The sequence below is a fragment of the Podarcis tiliguerta genome, assembly GCF_965153285.1.
Source record: "Podarcis tiliguerta genome assembly, chromosome: 6".
Classification (NCBI taxonomy): domain Eukaryota; kingdom Metazoa; phylum Chordata; class Lepidosauria; order Squamata; family Lacertidae; genus Podarcis; species Podarcis tiliguerta.
Genome location: NC_139539.1, coordinates 86,786,435 through 86,804,303, shown reverse-complemented (window position 1 = coordinate 86,804,303; position 17,869 = coordinate 86,786,435). Strand labels below are relative to the sequence as shown.

Genomic DNA, 17,869 nt, shown 5'->3' with positions numbered 1-17,869 from the left:
AAAGAAGAAAACTTTTCCTATGTACATTCTTACTCATTCCTGCTGTCTGCCTCTTATCTCTCTCGTTGCTCCAACCAGAGCCAAGACTGGCATGGAGGGAGAGGGATGCCAGGAGGGCCAGTGGCAGAAGCTCCACAAGTGTTAAGCACCCAGCACCCAAGCAAACAGTCTTTCAAGCCAAAGACTGGTATCTCTGAAGGCAGCACCCACTGAATGAGATTCTCCCAAGGGACTGGCACCCTCAGAACCACAGGGGGCATGGAAAAGCTCAGGAGATGCCAAGAACCTGCTGAAATTGTCTGTTCCTTGTGATATGTCCAGCGTACTGAAGGACCAGTTGCTAACTTTGTTTCAACGTTTCTCGGTTTCTGATTGGACGTGCCGTCCCTGCCCACTGCTCAGCACTGCCCGCCCCTGACCCCGACCAAAGATTTGGAAGGTGATCTTGAGATGGAGGAAGAAATCAAGGAGGCGACTAAAGGATAAAGTGCTGTGACAACGAATCTCACACTGAACGGAGAGATGCATGCTTGAGTCATGACAAAGAAACAAAGGAAATTGTAAGAGGCAAGAAGGCTTCCTTCGGAAAATGCGAGTCTTGACCGAATGAGAACAAAAAAGGGTACAAACTCAAGGAAAACATATAACAGCTGAAAATAAGGCAAGCAAATAAAAAAATAGGAGGATGTTGATAAAAACACTAAGACCAATATGAAAAAAAATTAAATACCGTATTTTTTGCTCTATAAGACTCACTTTTTCCCTCCTAAAAAGTAAGGGGAGTAATGTGTGCATCTTATGGAGAGAATGCAGGCTGCACAGCTATCACAGAAGCCAGAACAGCAAGAGGGATTGCTGCTTTCACTGCGCAGCGATCCCTCTTGCTGTTCTGGCTTCTGAGATTCAGAATATTTTTTTCCTTGTTTTCCTCCTCCAAAAACTAGGTGTGTCTTGTGGTCTGGTGCGTCTTATAGAGCGAAAAATACGGTACATGAGAAGTAGTAAAGAGGTCAGGAAGACCATTGGGACATTAGATAACAAGGGACTGGCTTTGTTGATTGTGCCGCAATTTGTGGAACATCATCTGGTCACCGTATAAAAGTGAGTGTTGTCTATAGTTGTGCCTGTCCTCTGAGATACCTTCCATCCTTGGACTCAGGAGGCATCAACTTTTGGGTGCTTCTGGCATTTATTAAAAGCTCGCTTGTTTGTTTGTTCAGGCTTCCCCTGATTTGTAGCACTCATCCTGCTGCCCTGAATGGTATAAGATACCTGTACTATTTTTGAAAATGAAATGGTTTTGAATGTACTTTTATTTACTTCTTTATAAACTGCTTCAAGATTTATTCGCAATGATAAGTGGAGGGGGGTAATTGGGCAGTTGAAGACAATGCATGATACTTGGCAGAGTCCGAGACCTAGTTTTACCTGAGTTTACAAAGCTACCTTTGGGCTGAGGCTGGGCTGCTTCAGTTTGTGGCTGTTGGGCCACAATATTTATTGCTCCTCTTTGCAAAACAATTCCCTGTGCACAGAACACTAACATGTTGGGGGAATGCTAAGTCAGAACTCAGACACAATCCAGAAACAGGTTAACTGCTTGTGAGGGAACATTCTCCACAGAGTTTATTTGATGGATTAAGCAGATATGGAGTTATTTTAATCAGATACAGGTTTGTTTGTTTGTTTCCTTGTTTGTTTTCTTGCTTGCTTGCTTTAAAGTTAGGTGTGTTTTATTCTATTGCTTTTAAATATTGCTCCCTTGAGCTTCAGCTGAAGCTCAACATCAAAAAAAACGAAGATCATGGCCACTGGGCCCATCACCTCCTGGCAAATAGAAGGGGAAGAAATGGAGGCAGTGAGAGATTTTACTTTCTTGGGCTCCATGATCACTGCAGATGGTGACAGCAGCCACGAAATTAAAAGACGCCTGCTTCTTGGGAGAAAAGCAATGACAAACCTAGACAGCATCTTAAAAAGCAGAGACATCACCTTGCTAACAAAGGTCCATATAGTTAAAGCTATGGTTTTCCCAGTAGTGATGTATGGAAGTGAGAGCTGGACCATAAAGAGGGTTAGGGTTTGCTGCTGAAGAATTGATGCTTTTGAATTATGGTGCTGGAGGAGACTCTTGAGAGTCCCATGGACTGCAAGAAGATCAAACCTATCCATTCTGAAGGAAATCAGCCCTGAGTGCTCACTGGAAGGACAGATCCTGAAGCTGAGGCTCCAATACTTTGGCCACCTCATGAGAAGAGAAGACTCCCTGGAAAAGACCCTGATGTTGGGAATGATGGAGGGCACAAGGAGAAGGGGATGACAGAGGACGAGATGGTTAGACAGTGTTCTCAAAGCTACCAGCATGAGTTTGACCAAACTGCGGGAGGCAGTGGAAGACAGGAGTGCCTGGCATGCTCTGGTCCATGGGGTCACGAAGAGTTAGACACGACTAAACGACTAAACAACAACAACATTGCTCCCTTCCCCTGAGGTTGGTGTGAGTCACAAATAAATAACAGATATTTTGCAGCCCAGAGGATTTCGAATTATAAAACTAAGAGCAGATTGGGGAATGTCACCAGGGAACATTTGTTACCCTGACCCCCAAATATCACAACAAGAGCCCTTCTGCGGCACACAGTAACCAGCAGCACCCTTAAGACCCCCTTACCAGAATCAGACGCAGCTGGGCTCACTAGGCTGAGTAGTTCACGCTCCTTCTCATAGTCGCTCTTGCAAAGCAGCTGGTCCTCCTTCAGGACAAATTCGTCCCCCTTCTGAAGCTGCTTCTCGCAGACGCAACAGCAGAAGCAGCCCACATGGTAGACACTTTTTTGGGCTCGCATGACGAACTCGCTGGGGGCAATGGCTCCAAAGCAGCTGCTGCACTTCACGGCAAAGAGTCTGCCATGCAAAAGGCCCAAAGCAGAGTGTTAGGTTCAGGCCTCGATTGGGGTGGTCAGCTCAGCAGTGGGTTTTGGAACAGACCCCATTACTCCCTTACGTTGCCCCCCAAAAGTTAAGGCTATCTTGTGCTGGCAACGGAAGGGAGAAATTGCTTGTTTTTCTTTTTCTGCGTTGATATTGCCCCAAGCTTGTGCTTTAATCTCGCTTTTACTGACAATTTTTTGTGTCACTGAATTTCAGTTCAGGCCAACTAGGGTGCCCTCTGGCTTTCTGAGGAAAATCTCACTCGAGAACACAACTAGCCAAACACCCACCAGTTTGTAGCCCTTATGTCATGGGATGGGTTGGAGGGAATATCAAGCTTTGTGCTTCATGAACCTTGCAATTAGCCATGGTGCAAGGTGGCAAAGCCCTGAACTAGTCTGAACTAAGGCGTTAAAATATTTTCTGGGCTGTGTGCTGCTCCAGATTGTGGCGTGGGCAGAAGGGGTGGGGAATGACCCAAAGTCTCTCCACTTTAAATGACACACTGCTTTCTCATAAGAGGCAAGCAGGCCACAGAGAAGAGCAGGGCTCTTCTTGCGGAGACAAGGTCGCCATTGCAAACTTTTGATTTCGAACATTCTGGCAAGTGGGCTGCACCTGTGACAGGTTAAGGGTTGAGGCAGAATGGAGAAACAGGTGTGAGAGTAATCCCTGTGATCTACTGCTGCCCGATCACCATATAGCTCTGCCCTCCCAGCACAACAAACACACATACAGTGCATGTATTTGGCAGCTCACGAAAGCCAGTGCGGGGATCATAAACCTGCAGACTTCAGTCTCACATAAAGCAAGGTATGTACAGTGGTACCTTGGTTTACGAACTTAATCCGTTCCCAAAGTCTGTTCTTAAACCAAAGCGTTCTTAAACCAAGGCGTGCTTTCCCCATAGCAGTGGGGGACTCAATTTACAAATGGAACACACTCAACAGAAAGCGAAACATGTCCTTATTCCAAGGCAAGGTTCACAAACTAAAACACCTACTTCCAAGTTGTTTATAAACAAAGCTGTTCTCAAACCAAGGTACCACTGTATCTGCTTTTTCATATTTAAAGTGCTCCCCAGACCTTCATTTCGTCGATTATTTATTGTTACCAATAATGAGAAATCGAAATATATTACTGATTGAAACAACAAGAAGAAGCCGGGCTGATTAAGAAAGGGGGCTTCTTGTCCCTGCAAAATGGACCACCAGTGGTTGTTGCTGGAAGAAGAGAACAATGAAAATGCAGACAGACAGCCGCAAGGCGCTGCACCACATCATATCTCAAATTCAGCCCAGGGAGGAAGAAAAGATAATCTTCCAGTCCTGGCCAGGGATAGCAGCAGGAGGAGGTACGATCCTGTGGTAGACACAGCACTGAGCTGCCTGGTAACAGGAGACATGAGAATGAGCTTGACCCACTGACGGATGGGAGATTCCTTCGCTGACTTTCTGAAGCACCACTTAACTCTGACAAGCCTGTGGTTTTTGTAAGATGAGCTAACACCACACTGGATATTGTGCTATGCCAGATATTTGGCTCTTATTCTGCCGAGAAGATGCAGAAAACAAAACCCACCATATGGGGAAGCTAATTGCAAACACTTGCTGCTCTTACTCAGGGTCCTATTTTTCAAAGGTCTGCTGAGATCCAGCAACAGCAGCAGTGAGAGCATCCAGCAAACATGCGGGCTCATGCAGCCGGGGCCCTGCCACACCGGAGACAAAAGATCAGCACTCCGAATGGTTCGCAAGGACAAAATCTATCTCCTCTCCCTGCCTGACCCTCTCAAACCCTAGATGGACGAGTGCTGCTGCAGAATCTCCACTAACAGTGACTTGCGTGTTGAAGTCCCCAGGGCCACCCCAATAACTCACACATCACACCAAAATTTTTGTTTAAGGTTTTTGGCATAATTTTGGCCACAACTTTATTTAAATACACACCATGTGAGTGGTTGCTTAGGCATTGGTTGCGACTATCTGCCCGCACCGTGGGGGACAGACTGACATTCCGCACGCCTGCAAAAGTCAGAAAAGGGGAATACACTTGGGGCTAGCGACGGAGCAGGCAACCTGCCCTCAGCCCTCTCCAAATGCAGCCAGGAGCTCTTGCAGTGGCCCGGGCCCCCTTACCAGGGTGTACAAGCAATAGTTACCCCCCGATTCCTTTAACGGAATCCCTTGCAGCAGCAGCAGCAGCATGAGAGGGGCAGGCACAGCCAATCCATGCCCCTCAACCAACCAAACCATAAACCAATGCCTAACCGCAACCTTACAAGTTGTGACGATTTGCTACGCAGTAGGCAAAAACCAAATGGCCCCAGCCAATCAGCCAGATGGACAAAATTCCTACCAGGCCCCTGCCCCAAGAGCAGATGACCCCATGACAGGCATAGCAAGGTCAAAGCGAACAACCCTAATTCTATGGGGTGGGGGGGCGGGCAATCCAATGCATGGGTGAAAAGAGGAAGCCCTAGCCTCGTGCAAGGAGTTTTAGCATTTCTGGTTGTCAGTCAACAAATGGCAACATTAACTTCTTCCCAGCAACAAGGGAAGCCCAATCGCATCAGTGGCCAATGGTCAATTAGCCAGCCCCCCAACTTTGGAGTGTCCTGGAGGCCCCCACCGCATGTCGTGCTCTCCATGAATGAGAACACGCTTTCACAAATTACATGAGGTTGAGATGAGAAGTCAAGTAGCCTATTCCTCTCCGCCCCCCAGGCCTCGTTTTCATTTCATTATTTCATTACTTGATAGGATAGAGGACACAGGCTATCACCAAATCGAACACCTAATATAAAACTATCCAGAGCAACTGAAGGAGTTGCAATCAGGTCTAGCTGATGATACATTTGCCTTCTTTAACCAGTGGAGTAGCGTGGGTTGTCAGCACCCGGGGCAAGGCAAGTAATTTGCGCCCCTAACCCGTGGATTTGCGCCCCCTAACCTGTGGATTTGCGCCCCCTAACCCCCAGATGTTGCGCCCAGTGCGTCCGCCCCCCCTCCACCCCCCACGCTACGCCACTGTCTTTAACTGACTTTCCTTGGCACAGAGCGTTAATTGTGAGGCTATCACAGATGGAAGGGGGTGTGTGGAAATAGATGGCATTTGCAGGGCTGCCCCTCCCAACGAACAACATTTTTCTGACATGACAGAACAGACAAGAACGTGATTGACAGGGGCTTCTAGATTGTTGTTTGCTACCATGATAGTTGCATGTGACGCATTTGATGTATGACCTTCAAATCCCTCCAGAACAGGCCGTGGAGAGTCAGGGATTCCATGATAAATACTGGACGGACACAAGAATTCCCTCCATCTCCTTATCCCACAGCTTTAGCTGCCATTAAGGTGCATAATGTGTTTTCTCCATTGAAAAGGAAATGGAAACGGGGGGGGGGGGGGACAAACTGCTCCCCCCAAATCAGGTTGCTTGGAGGGTGGTCCCCATGCCCCCCCCACCAGTGCAGTGCTTAGAAAAACATAGAAGCCCAGGCTGAGAAAGAGGCAGTCGGTGGGTGATCCTATCCTGTGGGCTCTGGGCAGCTTATAGCAATTGCATCAGAATCCATTCCTGTCTCCAAAGGACTCACCATTTATTAAGTTTGAAGGCTTAAGGAAACAAAGACGGGCAAAGAGAAAACAATAAATTCCACTCACACCCTATTCCTTCCTTGCTGTGCTGATTCTCTTAAGTTTCTTTCAAAACACAAAATTTCTTCTACAGTAGTTTCACTTCCCCATCTAATTTTTTTTTTACCACAAATGCACAATGAAAAGGAAATGAAATAATACATTAAAACGATGATAAAACTTCGTTTATGCTTCTTTTACCATGTTGGAATGATCAACGATGTGGACATACCGTAAACAATGTCGTCAACCTTTCTTTCTGATATTTGGTAAGTCCTGAGGTGAATTTGAGTATGAGATAATAACAGCTTGCGTTGGTAATACCTTGGTTGGGTTTCTGGGTTGTGGATCGGAGGTACAGTGGTACCTCAGGTTAAGAACTTAATTTGTTCTGGAGGTCCATTCTTAACCCAAAACTGTTCTTAACCTGAGGTACCACTTTAGCTAATGAGGCCTCCTGCTGCTGCTGCTGCGCGGCCGTCGTGCGATTTCTGTTCTCACCCTGAAGCAAAGTTCTTAACCTGAGGTACTATTTCTGGGTTAGCAGAGTCTGTAACCTGAAGCATCTGGAGGATTGATTGCAGAGAGTGATATTAGGCAACTTCGGTTCTGCCCCTTGATGTTGACATTATGGGATCCCTCAGGTATCCATTGTGTTCAACTTGACTATGGCGATGGTGTCAGCGATACACTGATAGCACCCGTCTATGGCACAGGGGACATGTTTGGAAGCCATAATGCCCCAGATGAGAGTAAAAAAATACTGAAACAATCTTGACAAGGCGGAGGTTCTGTTGGTTGGTGGCTTGTCTGGCCAGAGATGTGATATGCAACCCACTCTGGAAGGGCCTTTTTTGAATAATAAGGAGTGCAATCTGGGAGTGCTGTTAGGTTAGAAAACCACTCCTCTTCCACAAATTTGTCAAATCCTCTTTTAAACATTCTAAGTCAGGATCACCACAATGTCTTTTTGGCAATTAATTCTGCAAGTTAATTATGCACCGTGTGAAGAAGCATATTACCTCGCCCACCCGGAATTTACTGCGAAGCAACTTCATTTGGTGACTGCGAGTTCCAGTACAGTGGTACCTCAGGTTAAGAACTTAATTTGTTCCGGAGGTCCGTACTTAACCTGAAACTGTTCCTAACCTGAAGCACCACTTTAGCTAATGGGGCCTCCCACTGCCACTACACAATTTCTGTTCTCATCCTGAAGCAAAGTTCTTAACCCGAGATATTTCTGGGTTAGCGGAGTCTGTAACCTGAAGCGTATGTAACCTGAAACATATGTAACCCGAGGTACCACTGTACGCTCTTTTGTAATTCTTTTCAAATGCGATTCAACATATCATATAAAAATATATGGTTCTATAGACCAGCTTATCATATAAACGAAACATATTATGAGAAATTAAAGACCAGCAGATAGATCAGGAAATAGAATCTATTCAGTTCTTATGTTGGCAATATCCACGGTGTCAGTGGCGTAGCGTGGGTTGTCAGCACCCAGGGCAAGGCAAGTAATTTGTGTCCCCTAACCCGGGGCAAGGCAAGTAATTTGCGCCCGCCCCCCTGCTGCACTAACCCTCCCCCAGATAGTCCCTCGCTCTCTCTCCGCACCGCACCGCATGCCTGGCACACACACCCCTCCACAGTGGGCGGCGACCCGGCGGCTCGGATCGGAGTCGCACAGCCAGCACTGCAGTGAGAGAGAGTGAGTGAGCCAGGTAGGGGCAGAGAGCTGCGAGTGCGAGCGCGCCCCCCCCCAGATGTTGCACCCAGTGCGGCCGGCCCCCCCTGCACCCCCACGCTACGCCACTGCACGGTGTGGAATTCTTATATCAATCTTGTAGCGTTCCTTTGAAAGCTGGCAGGGAAGGCAATGCTCCTCTTCAGGTGCATATGAGGATTACGCCAGGGCTGGAGAGGGGGAGGGGCAGATCACCTTATCAAGCCCTCCCCCCAGCATACATTCACTAGACCAGGCTTCCCCAACCTCTGGCCTCCAGATGCTTTTGGCCTACAATTCCCATGATTCCTAGCTAGCAGGACCAGTGGTCAGGGATGGGGGGAACTGTAGTCTCAAAACATCTAGAGGGCCGAGGTTGAGGAAGCCTGCACTAGACTGTGTGCACAGACCCTGCAAAGATACAAACTGTGTGTGTTTAAGCTCTGCATGCATGGTTGAGAACTCACTGAATGCTTTTTGCTTTTAAAGACGTCTTGGCCGTGAGTACAGTGGACGCTGGGGTTGCGAACGTTCGCAACCTGCAGTGACGCCTCTGCGCATGCACGGGTTGCGATTTGGTCTTCTGTGCATGCGCAAAGCACAATTTAGCACTTCTACACATGCGCAACCACTGAAACCCGGAAGTACCGTATTTTTCGTCCCATAGGACGCTCCGTCCCATAGGACGCACCTAGTTTTGGGGGGGGGAAATAAAGGGAATTTTTTCCCCTTTATTTCCCCCCCAAAAGCAGGTCGTGGAAACCGAACCAGGTCGAGGAACAGAGGGATGGCGGCACTGCGCCTCCCTGCTGTCCCTGGAGCTTGTGGGGCTGGCCGATGTCTGCCTGGCGCGAGGGGCGCTCTGCTTCACGGCGCCCCACCCGCCGGGTGGCAGGCTGCTATCCGCAGCGTGGGGAGCCCTGCGGGGAACTCGCGCAGGGCTGCCTAGGCTGCGGATGTGTTCCCGAAGCGCTGGGCGCTCTGCTTTCAGGGCGCCCGACGCTCCGGGAAGCAGGCTGCTATCCGCAGCCTAGACATCCCTGTGGGACCTCCTGCAGGGCTGCCTAGGCTGCAGGTGTCTTCCTGAAGCCTGGAGAGCAAGAGGGGTCGGTGCGCACCGACCCCTCTCGCTCTCCAAGCTTCAGCGAAAGCCTGCATTCGCCCCATAGGACGCACCCAGATTTCCCCTTCATTTTTGGAGGGGGAAAAGTGCGTCCTATAGGGCGAAAAATACGGTAAGCCGTTCCGGTACTTCTGGGTTTCGGTGGGTGCATAACCCGAAAAAACGCAACCTGAAGCGGCTGTAACCTGAGGTACTGTACAGTGGTACCTCGAGATGTGAATGGGATCCGTTCCGGAGCCCCGCTCGCATCCTGAATGGAACATAAGACACGACAGTGCGTCTGCGTGTGTGTGGGTCGCGCTTTGCCGCTTCCGCGCATGCGCGTGACGTCATTTTGAGCATCTGTGCATGCACAAGCTACGAAACCCGGAAGTAACGAGCTCCATTACTTCCAGGTTGCCGCGGAGCGCAACCCGAAAGCGCTCAACATGAAGCACATTTAATCCAAGGTATGACTGTACAGAGCTTATATATGTCCCACTTGTACGCGCTGTGGATTTGTGCAGACAGTATGTCAGAGGGGGCAATGCCTGCCATCACGATCCTGCTCCCTCTCGCTTACTTGCATATGTTCACACCAGTGCTATTTTTCTATAACAATAAAAGAGGTGGCGGAACTCACCATGAACGCCTCCCTTGTTCTCTTATAATGGCAATGGTGCCCACCTGAGAGGTGCCGGAACGGAGTTCAGGCTGAAAAAAAAGCCCTGGTTCACACCACACATTTGAAAAAGCCATTCTACTTTAAGAAGGGTGGACCCAAGATAGACAGAGAGGCTCTGCCATTGCTGCTGAGGTCTCCCTGTTTCGTTTTCTTCGTTTTTTACTGAACGAAAGTACAGAGGAATTAAAAGGTCCCTCTTTAACTTCTCCAACCCGGGTCATGAGGCAAATAGTCTCAATCTTGAACCATCAACGGAACATTTCGAGATTTAGATATCTGAGGCTTGCCATAGTCATTCCTTTAAACCTTTGTGGTGTGCTCTTTCCGTAAATAAAATATTGCCATTGCCAAGTAAACAGATTGAAGAGGGACAATTTCTGAGGTTGTTAGCACAACCCTTGTCTCCCTTTGCCTCTCCTACCTCCCCCCCCCCCCCCGTGGTGGACAAACGTCCATTTTACTGCCTGGCAACGGGTTAGGGGCTAAGCCTGCAAAAATATGAGTGTTTTTTGGCTGGAGTACCGGAGGGCCTGCAGCCCTACCGAGAGGGAAAAATTAAACACCCCATGCCATGGCTCCAGAAAGGGGAAGAATTAGGTTTCATGCCGTGAAGGCTGGACCATGGCATTCTTTAGCTAATGCTGAACAAACCCTTCAACAAAAGGAGCCAACTTAGCTGCATGTTTGTAAAATGTATTCTCAGCAGAATCAGGTTTATTGGAGAATTTTGTGGTCCACCCACCTCTTTCTCTGCATCCCTCCCTTGACTAAATCCATGCCCATTCATGCCAACAGAGCAACATTTAAGGCTCTGAGAGGTTTAGCTACCAGGGCAAAAATTAGGTATATGGGAAAAACTCCATTAATTTCAGCGATAGCACAAATGCCCACTGCAAGGAAGACAAGAAATAACGCCCATATAAAAACCGCTTTATGTTTCCCTACTTGTGGCTTGAAATGATGCATGAAGAAATATTAGAAAACGAATAGCAGTATTGCCGCTATTAGGCCATGTTACACTGGGAAGAACTTCTGCACTAACCACACCGGAAAATAAACAGAATATACACATGAGGTGTTTGTGGAAGGGCAGGTGGCGAAGCCTCCCATCCCGAAATCAAAGACATAAAATGCACACCAGCTGAAGACAGACAATAGATTTTAAGGGAGAGGACAATGTTACAATAAAGCCGCCATTGTCTGGGTTATACCTACTTATTTGGGTAGGGTATTTATGTGTGTATGCCCATGTCCTATGAGCCTCTCTAGTAAAACAAGTCATGCAGGTTTGTACAATAATAGGGGAACCTAAAGAAGCTATTAGGGACGTGGGTGGTGCTGTGGGTTAAAGCCTCAGTGCCAGGGCTTGCCGATCAAGAGGTTGGTGGTTCGAATCCCCGCGGCGGGGTGCGCTCCTGTTGTTCGGTCCCAGCGCCTGCCAACCTAGCAGTTCGAAAGCACTCCCGGGTGCAAGTAGATAAATAGGGACCGCTTACTAGCAGGAAGGTAAACGGCGTTTCCGTGTGCGGCTCTGGCTCGCCAGAGCAGCGATGTCACGCTGGCCACATGACCTGGAAGTGTCTCCGGACAGCGCTGGCCCTCGGACTCTTTGAGTGAGATGGGCGCACAACCCTAGAGTCTGTCAAGACTGGCCCGTACGGGCAGGGGTACCTTTACCTTTACCTTAAAGAAGCTATTGAAACCATAGTAAGGCAAAATAAACATTCAGGACAACTTCCTAGAAAGATTATGGTTCTTCATTTGCATGAAATGCGCTAAAGCTGTTTAGTTCAGAATGAAGTCCTGGCCTGCCCCTAAATACAGTGGTACCTCGGGTTAAGAACGTAATTTGTTCTGGAGGTCCGTTCTTAACCTGAAACTGTTCTTAACCTGAAGCACCACTTTAGCTAATGGGGCCTCCCACTGCTGCCACACCGCCGGAGCACGATTTCTGTTCTCACCCCGAAGCAAAGTTCTTAACCCGAGCAACTATTTCTGGGTTAGCAGAGTCTGTAACCTGAAGCATCTGTAACCTGAAGCATATGTAACCCAAGGTACCACTGTAGTATCCAAACTTCCACCCACCCCCACAAGTTTCGTGCCCCCTTAATTTAATGTGGGGGGGGGGACAATCTGTTGCCAAGAAAACAAAGATAACTGGAAAATATAACACTGCTAGTCAAATTTATTATCAGAAAACAGGGAGGTAGCTAGCGGCCAGAATTAATTACTCCCAGGCAATTTGCAGCATAGCACAGCATAAGCATGCCCCTCCAGGGTGGCGTGGGGGTCCAACAGACCTTGCTAATTATTAAGTCCTAGTTTAAACGTATCCCCAGAAGCTTTTGAATACTTTTCTCAGAGCTTCTGCTTCTGCTGAGATTTATGATTAGGCAGAAGATATAATCACAGTGGCCCATTTAGGAGGCTGAGTGTCCCTTCAGTCGGATCATAGAATCACAGAACGGTAGACTTTGAGGAGACCCTAAGAGTCTTTTGGTCCAACCCCCTGCGATGCAGGAATCTCAATCTAAAGCATCCATGACAGATGGTCACCCAACCTCTGCTTAAAAATCTCCAAGGAAGGAGAATCCCATAACCTCCAAAGTGGGGGGGGGGGGTTGCTTTGGGGGGACGAAGAAGGCACACAAGAATTACACACAGATCTGTGTTTAGAGCAGCCTTGACATTACAGCCTTTAACAGATTACAAAAAACTGGAATAAATAGCCTTTGTGAGGAATTTGAGTGAAAGTGTTTTGATAGCAATTTTTTAATGAATATATACGGTCATACCTCGGGTTGAATGTGCTTCAGGTTGAGCGCTTTTGGGTTGCACTCCGCGGCAACCTGGAAGTAACAGAGCACATTACTTTCAGGTTTTGCCACTCGCGCATGCGCAGACGCTAAAAATGACGTCACACACATGCGCGGAAGCGACAAAACGCAACCCACGCACGTGCAGACACACCGTCGCGTCTAATGTTCTGTTCAGGATGCGAACGGGGCTCCGGAACTGATCCTGTTTGCATCCCAAGGTACCACTTTATATATATGAGACCGAGCAAAACCTCATCAAAATCACTTTGTGTAGTACATGATTTGAGTCGGTAGACTTGGATCCTAGTGGAAAATTGGGTGATTTGCAGTAGTTCAGTCAGGATTTTTGACAATAGCAGCAGCAGAACAGCTACCTCCCGACTAAATTATAGTGCTAAAATGAAGAAAGCTTGGGATAACCACAAGTAGATTCACCTACGGAAGGGCTGGCAGTTCAATTCTGGTACACAAAGGAAATTGCTGAGCTCAGAATTCTTTAGAGATACGCTTTGGTAGATGTGTGTTTTTATTTCATTCATTTGGGATGTTAATCCTGAACATAGTGCAGGGTGCAAAACTACAGTGGCACCTCAGGTTACATACGCTTCAGGTTACATACACTTCAGGTTACAGACTCCGCTAACCCAGAAATAGTGCTTCAGGTTAAGAACTTTGCTTCAGGATGAGAACAGAAATCGTGCTCCGGCGGCGCGGCGGCAGCAGGAGGCCCCATTATCTAAAGTGGTGCTTCAGGTTAAGAACAGTTTCAGGTTAAGTACGGACCTCCGGAACAAATTAAGTACTTAACCTGAGGTACCACTGTACACCAGTACCACCTTCCATTACCACTATTACTACTATTCCGGTACCACTAGAAGAGAGCCAGCTTTTTAAATTTCTATTTCTGTATCAAAATATGCACATTTGATTAGGGAGGAACATTCATTTACCAGCTGAACAAGACAAATTTAATAAAAACATTAACAGCTGGATGGCACGCAGAAATATAAGAGGTAGTGCAAGGTTAGGGAAAGGGTATGCTGCCGTGGGGGTTTACACATGCCAAAATTTCTTCTTTTACTTAGTTATTAAATGAACAGGAGCTCAGCCTTCCTTAAGATCTAAAGCAGGGGTCAGCAAACTTTTTCAGTAGGGGGCCGGTCCACTGTCCCTCAGACCATGTGGTGGGCCGGACTATATTTGGGGGGGGGAGGAATGAACAAATTCCTATGCCCCACCAATAACCCAGAGATGCATTTTAAATAAAAGGATGTCGGGGAAGTAACCGGGGAGGTCCGTTCTTAACCTAAAACTGTTCTTAACCTGAGGTACCACTTTAGCTAATGGGGCCTCCCACTGCCGCCGTGCTGCCGGAGCACGAATTCTGTTCTCATCCTGAAGCAAAGTTCTTAACCTGAGGTACTATTTCTAGGTTAGCGGAGTCTGTAACCTGAAGCGTATGTAACCTGAAGCGTATGTAACCCGAGGTACCACTGTACTGAAATTCTGATACAGAAGTCTTGCACGGGACCTTTGCATTATTATTTTTTAAAAGTCCAGTTGTGACTGACTCTGGGGTTGTAGCGCTCATCTCACTTTATCGGCCAAGGGAGCCGGCATACAGCTTCCAGGTCATGTGGCCAGCATGACTAAGCCGCTTCTGGCCAACCAGAGCAGCACACGGAGACGCTGTTTACCTTCCCGCTGGAGCGGTACCTATTTATCTACTTGCACTTTGACGTGCTTTTGAACTGCTAGGTTGGCAGGAGCAGAAACCAAGCAATGGGAGCTCACCGTGTCACGGGGATTCGAACCGCCGACCTTCTGACTGGCAAGTCCTAGGCTCTGTGGTTTAACCCACAGCGCCACCCGCGTCCCTTATCTCCAAGGTAACCCTCCACAAATGTGGACATCTTGAAAGAATAGCTTCACTGGGTTCAAACATACCTCCAGCATGCAGCCAGCGGAAATTGGCACACTCACGTTGTTTGGGCTGCCACAAAGCACCGAGGTTGTGCTCCAGTGAGAAGCAAAGGGAATCAAGGGTGTGGAAATAGGGACTACCCACTAGAATCACCACCACACACGGCAAAAAGAAAAATGTTCTAATGATCTGCCACACCAGTGGTGACTGAAGATGTATAACTGACTGTTTTTTTCTTAGCAGCTTTTCTGAGTTAAGAGGAAATCTGAATTAAGTGTTGTTGTTCTTTTAATTATTAAAGATTTTCATGAATTACAAAAGAGCGTACAGTGGTACCTCGGGTTACATATGTTTCAGGTTACATATGCTTCAGGTTACAGACTCCGCTAACCCAGAAATATTACCTCGGGTGAAGAACTTTGCTTCAGGATGAGAACAGAAATTGCGCAGTGGCAGCAGGAGGCCCCATTAGCTAAAGTGGTGCTTCAGGTTAAGAACAGTTTCAGGTTAAGTACGGACCTCTGGAATGAATTAAGTACTTAACCTGAGGTACCACTGTACAATGTATCTTTCTGTTGTTGCTCAGATTATAAAGTCTTTTGGTTACGTTCGACGTAAGACGATGCGGTTGAATTAAATGTTTTTAAAAAGCGGCCTGACATTTTGGTGACAACGATGTCATGTGAGCAGCACTGATTCCTCAAGAAAACCCCATCTGCAAGCCCCCACAGAGGTGGCAGATGGCTGTATCATTTTTTGATTAAGCAACGCAAACTGCATTATTTGCTGGGTATATTGTTCGAGGGATTAGGCGGAGATAACTTGAGCGAGTGGCTAGTAGGAAGCAGATATATTGGAGCAGATCAGTCCTCCAACTGGGGTCTAAGCGGTTCTTTGTCTCCTCAGCTGCACTCAAGGACTCTCATTCCCCTTCCTTATGACAGGAAGCCAGTTGGGGAGAGCTGGAAAAGGACATAGCACTTTACAGATGCTCAGTCTGTGTACAGGTGTGTCAGTAAAGAAGCTGTCAGGTGCATCCAAGGTGCAGGTTCCTTGTCAATCCTAGTCCCCCATCACTGATAATTCCAAGTAGCTCAAAGGCAATATCCTTTTAGGATGAGGCATGGTTTGCTATATTTCCGTAGGAATTAGCTGCCATAAAATCAGTGGGCAATATAACATTGAATCAGAGTAAACGATAGCCGATGAACAAACAGAGTTGCGGAGGGGAAGCCTGAGATTGTAAAATGGAGTTATCCATTTCCAGTTAGACTCTGACTTCATGATCTAATCTTTCATCTTTTCATTTATCAGCTCATTCCCCTGTGGCAGGTGGGAAATTATTTTTGTTGATCCTCCTCCTCCTTTTTTTAAAAAAGCTCTATAGCCGAAACGTGCAATCCACTGGTTTTCAAAATTTAATTTATAAAATGAAAAACAGCTGTTGTGGTATCAGTTACAAGCCAGATGAGAATCTCCCAAACCCCAACCGGACAGTGGATCTAAGTGTCTCAAAAGAGGCATTCCTCATTCATACAACCCTTTGCTCCCTCATCTATATGCATGCGCTTTCTCTATCCTGCTCAGGATTTGCTGAAGAAATGTCTCTTGAACGAACAGGAAATGCTGAGCCAAAAGGAAACGGGCTTTGTATTTTTACTCAGGAGTAAGCCCCACTGAACTGAGTGAGCCCCGCGCTTAGTTATGGAGCGAAAAGATTTCCACATAATATTACTATTGTTGTCTACCTATGCTACTTGGCTGTATTCTTTGGTACAGACAGATTTTCGTTCAAACACAGTCAGATAGTCTCACGATAAGCTTGCCGTCACATGTGTAACTGTACTTCGTGGGATGAATGATGCAAGAGTTGCTAGTGGTATATGCTGCACAAAACTCAAAGGTGACCAAATAATGTAATGGTGTCACATTACGCAGAACAGTTGTTGGTTATGACTCAGATGTGCTGGCGTTGCCTCGTGCCCATAACGAAGACTAGAGATGCAAGAAGTGTCATCAAAAGAGGTTATATTTCTTAAATTATAACAGCTTAGGATCTGTTTTTTTTTTAAAAGTTTTTAAAACAGTTAGCCAAATTAGTCAAATCAAAATAGTCCAGGAAGCAGAGTTACCTAGGAAAGTGTGTTCTGTGTTGGGGGGCAGGGGGAGACACCAATAATATGATTTCTTTTTCCCCTGTTTTCTTTATAAACACTTTGTCCTGCTTCAATCCACACGTAACAGAACTGAACAGGGCATAGTGTACTGTACAGAATGGTAGGCAAACTAAGACCCGGGGGCCAGATCCAGCCAAATTGCCTTCTCAACCCGGCCCGTGGACGGTCCGGGACTCAGTGTCCTTTTATTTAAAATGCATCTCTGGGTTATTTGTGGGGCATAGGAATTCGTTCATTTTCCCCCCAAAAAATATAGTCCGGCCCCCCACAAGGTCTGAGGGACAGTGGACCGGCCCCCTGCTGAAAAAGTTTGCTGACCCCTGGTGTACAGGTTTAGGTGGTTTTGTTGTGGGGGGGCAGGTGATTGCTGCTGCTGCTAATTTTTTGTACCTTTATTTTGGATCTTATGATTTATGTAGAAATTGTTTCAGTTGGTTGTGCCCTCTTGGATGTTTGTTATGTTTGTCTTTCCTTAATATGTTGTAAGTCGCCTTGAATAAGGTTTTAACTCTGGAAAGGCTGCATGCAAATAAAATGACTGATCGCCTGATCATGATGTCATATAATTCAAAGGGAGGATTCACTAGGAAATCACTGAATTCATTTCTATCATCTGTAGCTTGAATCAGAAAAAGATGAGTTTTTTAATTCAATCACACTCTATGTGTGTAAATTGGCTGACCAATGTCTGGATGTCATCAAAAACTGTTCTGTGAATGACTGCTAATAATATAATTATACCGGTACAGTGGTACCTCGCAAGACGAAAAACTCACAAGACAAAAGAGTTTTTCGTTTTTTTAGTTGCTTCGCAAGATGAATTTCCCTATGGGCTTGCTTCGCAAGACGAAAACGCCTTGCGC

General features: G+C 46.9%; 1 protein-coding gene across 2 annotated transcripts in view; it reads right to left on the bottom strand.

Annotated features, from left to right (window-relative positions):
• LMX1A (LIM homeobox transcription factor 1 alpha) overlaps positions 1–17,869 on the bottom strand; it is a 79,365-nt gene that overhangs the window by 17,006 nt on the left and 44,490 nt on the right. For both annotated transcript variants that reach the window (XM_083445368.1, XM_083445367.1), the window contains one exon: positions 2,672–2,904. In XM_083445368.1, coding sequence (XP_083301494.1) covers positions 2,672–2,904 — 233 coding nt within the window. The remainder of the gene's footprint in view (positions 1–2,671; positions 2,905–17,869) is intronic.